This window comes from Herpailurus yagouaroundi, unplaced genomic scaffold, assembly GCF_014898765.1.
Source record: "Herpailurus yagouaroundi ecotype Mexico unplaced genomic scaffold, PumYag 100, whole genome shotgun sequence".
NCBI lineage: Eukaryota > Metazoa > Chordata > Mammalia > Carnivora > Felidae > Herpailurus > Herpailurus yagouaroundi.
Genome location: NW_024412391.1, coordinates 42,522,135 through 42,535,955, shown reverse-complemented (window position 1 = coordinate 42,535,955; position 13,821 = coordinate 42,522,135). Strand labels below are relative to the sequence as shown.

At 43.2% G+C, this 13,821-nt stretch overlaps 1 protein-coding gene across 8 annotated transcripts in view; it reads left to right on the top strand.

The window, feature by feature from the left end:
* CREB5 (cAMP responsive element binding protein 5) overlaps nucleotides 1–13,821 on the top strand; it is a 400,548-nt gene that overhangs the window by 374,269 nt on the left and 12,458 nt on the right. For all 8 annotated transcript variants that reach the window (XM_040472368.1, XM_040472370.1, XM_040472369.1 and 5 more), the window contains one exon: nucleotides 9,838–10,155. In XM_040472368.1, coding sequence (XP_040328302.1) covers nucleotides 9,838–10,155 — 318 coding nt within the window. The remainder of the gene's footprint in view (nucleotides 1–9,837; nucleotides 10,156–13,821) is intronic.

The following is a 13,821-nucleotide window of genomic DNA, read 5'->3' as shown; positions in this document are numbered from 1 at the left end:
TGAAGCTGGAGGACGACACTGTAGAACAGCTCTCTTGGACAAGTCTCCTCAGGACCAGGCAGAGATGTGTCCAAGAAGGCCCGTCTAATCCCCTGGGGGGCCTTGCCGTCAGACTTTCAGACTCGGGAGTTCAAGTATCTGCATTACTAAGAGATATCCTCTGGCAATAGAGCAAGGACGAGGGGGACGGTGCCCACGCCACATAGCTGTCCTTGGAAGGGCATGGGGCACCATCTGCGGGGGAACCCGGTGACATGGTGGTTACTTGGCGGCTCTACCGGAGAGGCACATTGTCAAGACCTGGACGTCCTACCTCTGGCATCACGGTGACCTTGTTCGCCATGATGGTCACCAAAGACTGCCGTATGTTATCAAGGGTACGAGTTATGTAGCTGAAGTCGACCACTGTCCCTCTTGGTTGGGATGATAGGAAGTGTAACAGTGAGGAGAAATCCTTTCTAGCGCTCTTCATTGCACTACGTTTTGCCAAATAATTAGGTCACCCCATTCAGGCAGCGTCCTGGGATGCACATGTGGAGTGAAGCCTGCTGTGGGAACTTGAACTCTGAATTCTCTGACTCCTGTGCAATTAAAACCCCAAACTTAATGTTGCATTAGCATGGATTTTCCATAGCGAGTTACAAATGCAAAGTTCTATGTTTCATATATATTTTTCTAACATATGTTACTGCCTATGTTTCTGATTAAAAGCTCGTCCAAAATAAAATAACAAAGGATTACTTTTTTCCAATAGAACTTTCTTCTTCCATAAAAGCTGGAAATAAGCCCTCACCTAAAATTACCCAGGCTTGCAGGTGCTGGGTTTTTGGGGGGTGAGTAGTGTTTGCTAGTGAGACAAAGGGCATTATTCTCCCTGCAACCACCACCAGAAGGTTTTCTTTCTGTAGAGAAAATTATAGGCCAGCGCTTCAAAGACATTCCATGGTTAGGCACCACTCCTGGAGACTGGCAGGCGGCAGGCAGGCAGGCAATCAACAAATATTTATTCTAAGCCCACTGTGGATTCAGCACCTTTAAAACTGCCAGGGAAACCAGCCAGGAGACTGTAAGATCTGCTAGAGCTAAGTCAGTACCCAAGGCCATCCCGTAGTGCTTAACGAGCTCAGTGACCCCAAAGTGGCAGGGACCCCTAGAACTATATAATAAGGCAGTCTCTCACTTCGGTACGGGGGTATCGATAGAATACGAAAATGAGACCCGAGAAAAGGCTCTTTAACTAAAGCTGATACTCGACAGGTGTCCGCACCCCCTCTCCTTTTAGCTCTCCCTTAACAGACACCCAGCCCCCGTTCACACACGACTACCACTGCCATCAGCACTGTCACCTCTGCCTAGAAGCTGAACCCAACTGGATTGATCAGATCATCAGATGTACGTTAAAACAAACACTTTTTCAAAATAGGGTGTTCATCACAGTGCTATTACAGAGTGGGGGAGAGGCACGTATGTCCGCCAGCTGAGAACTGGGATATTCCCCTGGAGAAGATGCAACACCTAGTAGGTGAGATGCCGAGATCTCCAAGAGAGGGGGCAGGAATACAGGGGACATGGACTTGTATGGCACACCTCACCGCCCGTGCGGAGGTGGACGAACGGGATTCTCACTCTCTTGCGTTCAGTCCTGATCCAGTTTTATCGACGCAGCCGAGAGTCACATCAGCTGGTTCGATGTGTGCCTTGCATCATGGTGCTTTACAAATTCACATGAAATTCCTGCGACCTCCGTTATTCCACCGATTCCACCGCCTTGGGACAGTCGTGGGGTTTTGCGTGTTTTGTTTTGTTTTGTTTTCTTCTGTTTTTGTTAAGCAAGCGTAAGATGTTACTCGATCCCTGTTAAATTTCTCTCTTTAGACTCCTTGATGGCCTCTGTGTTTTCTCTGTAGTTTTTTTTTTTCATCTGAATCATTTTATTAATGTGCCACACATAGCTTATGGCACATCATGTAGAGAGATAAAGTAACATAAATAAGAATTCTAATACTTTTTTTAAATCTGTAATTAATTACTTAATTTTTTGCATATACAATCTATTGTCAAATTGGATTCCATACAACACATAGTGCTCATGCCAACAGATGACTTCCTTAATGCCCATCACCCACTTTCCCCTCTCCCCCACCCCCCTCATCAACCCTGGAGGCAAACTTCTCTGTAGTTTTGAGCCAGCTAGAAGATGACAGAGTTCCGGGGAAAAGAGGGAACCAACGTCTTGCAGAGGAGTCAAAGTCCCTGAGACAGGGGCTAAAAATCAGGCAGTGAAGGTAGCCATTCTAGGGCAAAATATCTTTTTGGCTTTTATTACTCATAATGCAGTGTTTTACTTCAGGTGGCATCAAATGGAAGATTAGTAATTCTCAGATGAAATCAAGAACTTCTGTTGACACCCTGTTGAGAGATTCTTATTTTGCTTTATTTTTAAAATATTTTTTTTTAATTTTTTTTTTCAACGTTTATTTATTTTTGAGACAGAGAGAGACAGAGCATGAACAGGGGAGGGGCAGAGATCGGAAACAGGCTCCAGGCTCTGAGCCATGAGCCCAGAGCCCGACGCGGGGCTCGAACTCACAGACCGCGAGATCGTGACCTGGCTGAAGGCGGACGCTTAACCGACTGCGCCACCCAGGCGCCCCTAAAATAATTTTAATTGACATACAGACCACATGCAATCATGTAATCATGAGACCGCAAAATGTACATTTCGGTGGCATTTACTACATTCAAAATATTGTACGGAGTCATCACCCTTATCTAGTTCCTGAACATTCTCGTGACCCCCAAAGAAAACGCTGTACCTATTAAATTGTCGCTTTTCATTCTCCCCTCCCCTCAGGCCTGGGCAACCACTAATCTGTTTTCTCTGTGAATTTACCTATTCTAGATATTTTGTTTCAAATGAATCACACAAGATAAGACTTTTTGTGTCTGGCTTCTTTTATTAAACAGAATGTTTGTGAGATCCCTCCATGCTGTAGCATGTCCTTCACTCCTTCATTCATTCCTTTTAATGGGTGATGAATATTCCATTGTGCTTTATTATCAATTTTAAAAATCAAAAGTAAAGCGTATATTTTAATGCCGAGAAAAAAGTGTTTTTTAATAGCACATCTTCTTATTTTTCATCAGAAACTGGTTTAACCGCCCAGAAAACAACTCCACCCTGTTCCACTAATTATTCTGTGTATGCTTATGGTTTATATGACTTTCTTTCTTTAATTGTAGACATGCCTACAACTCACTTCTCCAGTAGATTCCCACCTCTTAGCTGACTTGAACTCAGATCCTTTCTCTCTGATTCTGCCCTCATGTGTTAGGCAGATTAAGGCACCAGAGCCAAAGAGGTTTACTTACCTAAGGACTGAAAGCCGTCTTATCGCAGAATTTAAGACTGGCTCCTGCTGTCAGAACGTCAGTTTGTTCTGAAATTCACTAAAATGTACATCCCCTTAAAACACTCACCATCCTACTGAACTTATAAAAGGCAGCCACAGGGGCGCCTGGGTGGTTCAGTCGGTTAAGCGTCCGACTTCGGCTCAGGTCACGATCTCGAGGTCCGTGAGTTCGAGCCCTGCGTCAGGCTCTGGGCTGACAGCTCAGAGCCTGGAGCCTGTTTCCGATTCTGTGGCTCCCTCTCTCTCTCTGCCCCTCCCCCGTTCATGCTCTGTCTCTCTCTGTCTCAAAAATAAATAAAAAAAAACATTAAAAGAAAATTTTTTTAATAAAATAAAATAAAAGGCAGCCACAGAGTCCAAGAGATGGCGGGGAGGTGGTAGGTATCTGAAATGAAATAATTCTCTAAGCGTGCATTAATTAATTTCATTTAACAAGAATTTTCGAAGGCTCGCTTTTGCAAAACTGTAATTAATATATGATTTGGATATTAATGGGAAAAAGGCTGGCAGGGAAATTGCTAAGGGGGTTGTTTGGCTTTTTAACCACCACAGTTTAACGTCTCATCTAGCACTTAGGTCTGCTTTACCTCATTTTAGAAGTTGTATCCACAAGTGGAAAATGGGAGACTGAAATCAAACACCAAATCTTTTCCTTGCTTTTATTAAAACTGCTGGAGTCCTGCTTTTCTCATTCTTGTGAAATTCCCTTGCATCGTTTTCCCGTGTACTAGAGTAATGATTTATAATACTTTTTCTTTGTGTTTTTTACTAATTACATGGTCTCTAATATTTTCAGAGTTAATGCTTTTCAATGACAACATGACAGAGACTATGAATATTCTTTCGTGCTAGACTTTATAGCATCTTGCCCTTCGCAGGTAATCTCTCCTTCCAACCTGGGAGGCTTATTTGAATTGTACTCACCAAACCACACCAAAAGCAGAAATACTTAAATTATGAAACCATCAGAGCTGAGTTACATTGTGAAGGTTTTGAAAGAAGCATATTTTATTCCAAGCGATTAAGCCAGGCATAATTTTAGCTTATTATCTTAACGGAGATCCTGAAATAAATGTGCATTTTAAGATCCAGTAAGCGATTAGAGTTATACAGTCATTTTCAGTGGACATCTTGAAGCCCAGATGTGAATCTGGACATCAAAACTATTTCTATCTTGGCAAAATAAAGCTCAAAGTTTATGTTACTGACCCACGGCACTATGTGACAGGTCTCTTTCTGCCCATCCCTATCCCTTCTCAAGTTTGGGAAGCATTTTGGAATCCAAACTGGCCACATGTAGTCATAAAATTCAGTGGAGAAATAGCGGGTTTTGGTTTTTTTGATTTTTTGGTGTTTTTGTTTGTTTGTTTTTTACTAATTCAGAGACCTAAAATCAGAAATCCTTGATACTTAGAGTAAGTTAGTAGTCATTGATATTTCAAGTACACCTCCGGCTAAGGTTTCCAGTCTCACATCAGTGACCATTTGGACCTTTCAGAAGCCTGTGTTGACCCATCTCATCTGATCAGTGATGTTTGGGGAAGAGAAAAAAAGAAGAAATTACGTACATTTCAAGCCATACCTTGGGGGAGGCCACTGATGGCAATTATCCTGTATTGGAAAGGAAATACGAACAGGGATTTTGCCCTGTTTTTATGTAGACAGCCTCTTACTTGTGGTCAACTCAGCAACACTACATTTTGATGTTATCACATTCTTTTCTGGAACAAAACCCAACAGCCGTTTTTAATGAAAACCTTTCTCCAAAGAACGCTCCAACCTTCCCCCCACCCCCACCCAGCTGAATTTCAAATAATGTTTAATTCGGCTTGGCTTTCAGAGTCTGTAAAACATAAGCAATCAGCTGCGCCTTAGATGGAGAAGAAATGTTTTTACGGTTCCACAAATGTTTCTAATTGGCAAGAGCGAGTTGTTAATGGGAGATAAATTGCCTGCGGTGGGTGTGGGTGGGTGTGTCACGTGCGTGTGTGCTCACGCAGGCCCACAGGCAGGCACCCATGTGGCGGTAATGACGTGCGCGCCTACCTGGGCTTCACAAGGTGCCGCGCTGTGCAACCGCCCGGAGCTGGCCCTGGAAAAGGGGGCGTGGCTGAGCCCTGGTGGCCGAGCGCAGGACGGGACCAGGTAGATGGCTCGTTACTTACCAGGACTCAGATCCCGGGCAGCAGGCCCACCACTCTCCCAGCGGGAACAGTGAGCAAGGATCTTGTAAAATACACAGACCGAAGGAAAATGACCCTTATTGACTGAAGCCAGCTGTGTCCGGCTTCTCCTTGTCTCTCCCGATTTGCTCTCTCAAATAAATGGATGTGGTGGAGGATGATAATACAGAGTAAACAGAATCTTTTTTTTTCTTTCTTTCTTGCAGTCACACCTCAGTAAGAGCCCTGGTTTTTACAGGGGGAAAATATATGTTTATTTGCTCCTCAATTTTCCTCTCTCTCCCTTGCCTTTTCTTGGCATCGGGTGGAATGTTATTTAAAGCAAGACACAGTTCGGCTTCAAAAAGAAAAATCATTCTGGGAAATACAGCTTGGACTCATTTAATGGTGATTTATCATCCCGAAAAGAGTGGGGTACAAATATCTATATTTGGTATATTTTAATGGTTTACAGTGTAGTGATTCGTGTTGGTACCAGGACGCAGGGAAGCAGTAGGCTCTAAAACTTCGAGAAGTGCCCCAATAATTATTTCTCGGCACTGCTCTCCTTCAAAAATGACACAGGATGGTGCTTGGAGGGTGGTCTCAACCCCAAGGCCTGTGGGTCTCTAAGGAGTGCTCTCACGTCTTCATTTCCTTGCTGAATTGTGTGTGTTTTTCTCTCCAGAGCTTTGAAAAAGTTTTGTTGTTTGCGTCTCCCGTTTCCTTCAGGTAGGGGGCAAACAATGATGTGCCTAAGACGGTGCCTGGCACACAGTAGAAGCTCCATAAATATTTGTTGAGGAAAGACTAGTTAAATGGAATATTGTAAGCCTCACTAGTGGTGTTGTCTTGGCGTGAAACATGCAAGAATAGACTTGAGGCCATCGAGTAATTTCCCTTAACAGGACAAGCTAATTATTTGAGAGATGAAGATCTGGCGGATAGTATTTATTTGTCAGGCTCCATTTGCTCCTGATGAAAGGTGGAAAAGCTGTGTGTAGCACTGAAGGGATAACATAGTGAACCACTGCTAAACAGCTGTTCAGTTTTCCATCCTACTTTTTCAGGGAAAATGTATCCAGAGAGGGTTAATGCACCCTCCTTTTGCGAAAATTTTGCGAGGAGAAGCCAGGAGCTGAGAACGGGAAAGAGCATTTCAGGCAAAAAGACTATCAAATGCAAAGGCCTTTGTGGCCTGTGTCGGAAGCGCAAGGGCTGACGGGAAGGCATGGCCACACTCCTCGGTGTCTGTGCATACCCCGTATCATCCTCTGAACATTAGAAAGACAAAAGGGTCATAACCTTTAGCGCTAGGAAGTGGGGCAGAAAAGGAGGACACATGTACTTTTTCAGATCTGTGTGTCTGGGGCACAGGGCAGGGAGGAGACGAGTACCCCTTTTTCACAAAGGTAGCAAGGGAGATGATCGTGCTAATTCCATGATCCTTTGCTGCACTGGAGCTTCCTAGAAATTCTTACCATTCGCCCTTCCATCTGCCAAGCTTCAGGAAGAGTATATCCCAGATCTGCAGTTGTGTGCTGAGACCATGCAGCAATGACACCTTGCCTTGTCGTTTGATTGTTGGCCTGTCTCCTCTTTCTGCCTTTCTTTTGTTGATAAGGAGGTGGCATAACACAGTTTATAACGAGGTCTTTGGCAAGTGTGCATGGTATGCCTTCCGGCACCTTCTTTCTCGGTTTAGAAAACAGGCTCTGGGGTAAGCACACCTCTACACCTCTGCGGCGGTGGCTTGAGCTTGGGCAGGTGGCTTGGCCTCTCTTTTAGCCTTGCAGGACTGTTCTGAGGATGAGGTGAGTTAATGCTTGTAAAACATAGAATGGGGAGTGCCATGAAATGAGTGCTCAATTAATGCCTGCCATGGTTATTAGCCATTTGTCATGATAGAGAAAGGTGTCGAAGATACACTGTTAAAGAGAACAAAGGCAAGTTAGTTGGGACTGGAGCTTAGAGGAGAAAGGGTAGGCAGGTGTCTTTTAGTTTTTCACCTCATATTCTTATAGTAGTTGATTTTTTTTTACTACATAGTTGTAATAATGAAACTGCAAAGAATAGTTGAGAAGGTCTATCAAGACTGCCCAACATGTCAATTTCTAAATGTACAAAAGAAAACAAAACACTGTGATTTCAATATCATCTTCTTCATAATCTTCTTCACCCTTAAGTTCGGAGATGTCATTTAGAAACATTTCTTGGGATAAAGAAACATGTATCTGAAGTCCAGGAATTCATTTTAGTTTTTACTTCGTATGCTAATGTTACACTGTGATGACATTATTCTACTTATTCCTCTGTCTCCCCATATGCATATAGAGAGTTGTCTGGAATGCCATTCACCCACCAAATGCAAAGAACGCATTTGGGTCATTGGTTGCGGACTTCATTGTACTTGCAGGCATTGCTTAAATGTTTTATAATGAGCATTGTTATAAAAATAATGAAATCATTTCTAAAAATTAGAGATGAGGAGTATTAGTTCGCTTTTCTGTTTAGTAATAATAAACACAATACCCTGCGTCTAATCTTTCCCAGGGATCCAGGAAGTTTAACTTCTGCGGGATTAATATGATGGAGGTCAGTAGCTGGTACTCAGGAAAGAGGAAGCAGGTAGGCTTAGTGGTTACTGAGACTGGATGCAGGAAATGTTTTCAGTGATTATCTGATAATAAGATCTAGTCCGTCACATACTCCCCTCCCTTTTATTTTTCTTTTACAAGTGGGGGGCTCTTTGCGTTTGTTTACCTAAAGATTTTGATGAATTCAGTTGGCATTTATCAACAACGGACTCTGACCAGTTGAGAAATGCTAATATTAAACAGGGCTGGAACATGGTTGCTTTGACCCTCATTCAAATCTAACTCTTCCTTTTCACAGTGACTGCGCACCACCATCATTAATCAGATAAAATCACAAATCAGGGGAGAACTTGAGTCCTGTAGCAAATACTTCGTGAAGCCAGTGTGAGCTTGTCAACCAGACTATCATCCCTGCAGAAGATACATTTACAAGGAATAACTATATTATACAGTGCTTAGCACATTGTGCCCCTCAGGATATGATGATAATTGCCTGTGTACAAGAAAAGGCAATTTTGAAGAAACTGTGACTAAGCTGATTACCAACTAACCGATTCTTTAAATCAGGGCCAGCAAACCATGGCCCGTGGGCCAAATCTGGCCCAGTGCCTCATTTTGCACAGCACATGAGCTAAAAAATGGTTTTTACATTTTGAAATGATGAAAAGTCAAAAGTTGAAGAGCATGTGAAAATTACATGGAATTCAACTTCCTCGCCCTAAATAAGTTGTATTAGAACACAGCATGCTCACTCCTCTATACACCATCTGTTGCTGCTTTGGGGGCAAAATTGAGTAGCTGCAACCGAGACTGTAAGGCATGTGGTGGTGAAAATATTTACTGTCCGATTCTTTATAGAAGCATTTTGCTGATCCCTGCTTTTAGATTCAGGTAGACGATATTTGTGTACATGACTGTTTGCTTGTGAATGGACAATGCTTTGGGGTTAGAAATACGACTGTTGATGTGGCCACCAAAGAAGCTATAGAATGCAATACTCCAAATGTTTCGACTTTCCTCCCGTCTTTCCCAAAGACCGGAAGAAAGTTATTGTGTGAGAAAAATTAGGTGATCGGGAGGGACTATGAGAAATACCATGGTAACAAATGGAGAAAACCTGCATACTGCCTTCAAAAGTTATAGATCATGAATTTCATTTGGAGCCCTAAAAGGGCTCCATGCCATTCCCATATTCTGAAATTTGAAATCGTTTCCTCTTTGTATTTGAGAAATATTTTGAGAGGAAGAAATCTCTTATTCTTGTGACCCTTACAAAACACAGTGCCCTGTCAGATGAGCCCTTGGTTCGGTGGCATTGTTGTATTGATTGGTTTTATTTGGTTTACTCTTCCATTCAGCTGCCGATAGGATACGATGAATAATCGATAGCGGGAAATCAGTAGGAAATGCCTCTGGGTAGACTGTCTAACTCTTGACAGGGTGTCCTCCTCATTTGCTGTGACAGTTGAATTAACGTGTACAGCTGACATATACAATATACGTGAAAATTTGAAATTCCCATAAGCCATCCTGCCAACCAATAAAAAATTGTTAACAGTAGTACCATGATGCATCATAGAATTGAAAATATGAGTCATCGTTTCAAAATTCCTATTCTGTCCATGACTGACCTCAGTTGTCCCCTCTTGTTTTGTTCTGTTTCAGAGGTTGAAGGCCGCGTTGACTCACCACCCCGCTGCCATGTCAAATGGGAATATGAACACCATGGGACACATGATGGAAATGATGGGCTCCCGGCAGGACCAGACGCCACACCATCACATGCACTCGCACCCACATCAGCACCAGACGCTGCCAGCCCATCACCCCTACCCGCACCAGCACCAGCACCCAGCCCACCATCCTCACCCTCAACCCCATCACCAGCAGAACCACCCACATCATCACTCCCACCTTCACGCACACCCTGCACATCACCAGACCTCGCCACACCCACCCCTGCACTCCGGCAACCAAGCACAGGTAGACCCTTTTCATGATCTCTTTCCCCCTTGTTGTTATCAGTGCAAGCTCTAACGCGGGGGCCCACTGGCAGCAACCTTGTGTGACGAGCTTGGGTGCTCTTTGTGACACTCTGGGGAGCTCTGTTCGTTTCCTGGGAGGTAATGATAACCTGCAAGACCTTCCCAGACCATAGTTTCTAGAAATAATATGGTAAATATCAGGCCTGGTCCCCGGGGGCAAATGTGAACCTCATGTCACGAAGTTAACTCTAAAAAAGGCGATACTGATGGGACGATTAGGAAGAATTTCAGCATGTAAAGAAAGATTTGAATAGAGAATGAGAAAAATAAGTTAATTCCGGCCATGGTTTTGGCTGCAGTGCTTTAGAACATAGGCACTCAATTTTGTCACGTGTCAAATGGAAGTTAAATACCACGGACAGTCTTCCGAATAGCACCAAGTGTTAAAAATCTAAAGAGTAACAATTCCAGACAAAGAAGCTCGGTAATGGATGTTAGAGCATAAGGTGCTGTGTAAATGATGAAGAGAGGTGACTCATCCCACCTAATGTGAAATGCGTTGGAGGGAGTAGTCAGAGAGCCAAGCTCAGTAGATGATTGGTTCTAGAGAAAGGCCAAATCCCAGGGGTGGAGAGTCACCAGAAGTGGCTCGAAAGAAAGCCAGCTTTTAGACTCAACTGAAAGAGGGTTGGGGGACCAGGCAGACATTATGTCACCCAGCCCAAGAAGAGAGGCGGGTCCGTGTACCCGGGTAAGTTTTGGTAAGTGGACAAAGGGCATGTCTAGGAGAATGGCTAGCCTTAGACACTTTGGATCTTCAAGCAGGATGACCTTTGTCAGTCCCCTCCACCCATTCCACACTGCCGGGTTCTAACCAGCTGGGTCAGAGTGGTGTTGGGAACTTGGGTTCGCCAAATATAACACTTATTCACCGTCTCTTCCATCGTCTGCCTCTGGACCTCACACTAGGCAGTTTTTGAGCTCTTGAACCCCCTCCTCTTACACACACCAAACTTGGACAGCCATCTGCAAAATGGGTCATTCACAAGCCACTCTCTGATCTATTCAATAGATGAGCTTATTCATTAGGTAAGCTTACATTTGCAAACGTAGTTAGAGGAATTCTATATAGCAAGTAAGAGTGCTGGCTTTGGAGTGAGAAATCGGTCATTCATTCCCCATCTTATATGCTGGGTGACTCTGGTCAGTCAGCCAAACTCCCTAAGCCTCCGTTGTCCCATCTGCAAAATGGGGTAATAATAGACGAAACTCATAGACCCCTAGGAGTATTAAGAGAATGTCTGTGAAGCCCTCGGCACAGTTTTCAATACATACTAGCCATGATTAACTCCAAACGGAGGTAATATGATAGACGTTTACAAGTGGTTTAGCAATAAAATGCTGTCCAAACCACCTTTTTAGTCAAATGTGATAGTACGGCATGGAGACATTAGAAGGGAGAAGGAAGACTACAGGTTCAAAGATAGGCAAATAAATTCACATAAATGTGTACTTCTGTTTTATAGCATTAAATTTTGGTTGCCTTTGTCAGCGAGTTCCTTCACAGACAAGTTTAACAGTTAATATTTGACAGACAATATTTAACAAGTTGAATATAAAAGCCATTCATTAGCTAATTACCAATTAGCCAATCGCCCTCCCTTTCAAGTCAGTAAGTGGCCAATTGTATATGCAATTAGTTAATTGCTATTATAATTAGCTGCACAAACAGTTGCTTTTTAATCCCATACTAAAGAGAAAGGGTACAGGTTGGTGGTGTTAAAATTTCAACAAGATCATTTAGACATTACTCAAAATGCCACTCTTAAATTGTGTTAACTTGGCTGATTTACTGAGATCTTGTCATATTGCTCAATTGTATGATTATTAGAGCATTAGGAACAGAAGTATAGTAAGGTCCTTCTGACTCTGAGATTCTAATATGACTTGGGATAAATTTGTCTTTATGAAATAACAATACATCATTTTTTATCAAAAGTTTCAGAGCATCTACGCCAACAGAATTCTATTTAAAAAGAAAAATAAGCAACAATAATCAGATGGGACGTAAATTCTGGGCTCAGGGTTGCATTTGCAATTTCTCTTGGCTCCTTAGGATTCTCTTGCATATAAAGATGTGATTTCAGAGTCCTGGTGTCACGCCTCAGTCACCAGGAATTGCTCTTGTCCAAACTACACTTTAAACCTTGAACTTGGACTGAGCCTAAAACCACCACATGGCTCACCCTTTTGGGTAAAGGCACAGGAAGAGTGTCAGAGATAAAGGTTGGTTGAAGTTGGGGTAGGAGAATACAAGACCAGATGAGAGGTCTCTGCAGTGGAGATTCAAACCCAGTTTGGCCTACTTGAGAATCTTGTCCAGGGCTGACAATTAGACATCGGGAATTCATTAAAAAAAAGAAATGGTGCAGGTCAAAATAGCCAAGTTTAGTGAGTTCCTTCCTAATGCTTTGCTTTGAGGTGGTTAGCTTAGCTTAGCAGTCAGCATCTGAAATGACAAGGCTAAACCTTTGCCAATAACGAGGATTACATCTTCACCGACCACTCTGGTGAGTAAGACCCTAGACAGTTAATTTTTGTTGTTATTTCTCTGTGATTGGGAGGAAAGGGATCGCCGATAAGCACTTTTAGAAAATGTCTATGGGTTAGATAAAATTACTGAGATGCAGTCCAACTTCAGCCGTGAGCCCGATTCTTTTACAGTGCGTCATATAAGATTTGATAGAGGTTTAAGGCGAAAATATATCACTTTCAGTCAGCCGATGTCAACCGGTAGCCATTATTAGCGCAATTACAGTCATTCAGATTGGTTCCAATCGCAGAACTGGAATATGGTAGAAAACATTGCTGCGCTTCCTTTTGAAAACTTTTTTTGCATGTTATTTCCGTAGGTTAAATGTCTCTTGTAAAACAACTTTATAGATATTACAGCCGTGAGCCTGAGTGACTGAGAATGAGAAGGGCGGTGGGGAGCGGGGCGGGGAGGAACACCCTTTATGGAGAACGAAGAAAGGGGGGAAGGAGTGGATTGCATTAGGGAAAGCATTAGGTGTCCAGACACATAAAGACTCCGTGGTGGAAATTTCACTCAGTGCTGTGTGTCTGCCTCATGAAGGAAAATGAAGCTGTATGGGCAGTAGGTCTCCAAAACTTTAGATACTGCTGAGCCCCATGCAGATCTTAGGAGGAATCTATAAGTATAGTCAAAGTTTTTAATGAAGTGCTTTGCTACTTCCGGGGTTTTCTTACAATGTGAATATATGGTGATTCTTAGCCTTCTGTCCCTCTTGCACAGACGGCTGGGGCTCAGCACTGCTCTGGGCATCCACTGCATAAGCCCTGCTTCCAGTTACCTGGAAAAGCCTGTCTGAGGCAGAGCTCCAAGGAACAGGTGGACCCATCTGGAGTTTGCCAGTCCAGCGAGGCCTTGGCATTGAGAGCTCTGAAATAGTGAAAATAGGATTTCATCTGCTTTCTGGGACTCACAGGGTTCTTTTGATAGGGAGTCGCAGTGGTGGTGACGTCCCAGCAGTGAGTTCTAGGAACACGGTTTTAACACCAGGAGAAAGAACGGAGCTCACAACTTGCCCGGAAGGAGTTTTCTGCAGATGATAGAAGACTCATCAATATGGTGACAATAACC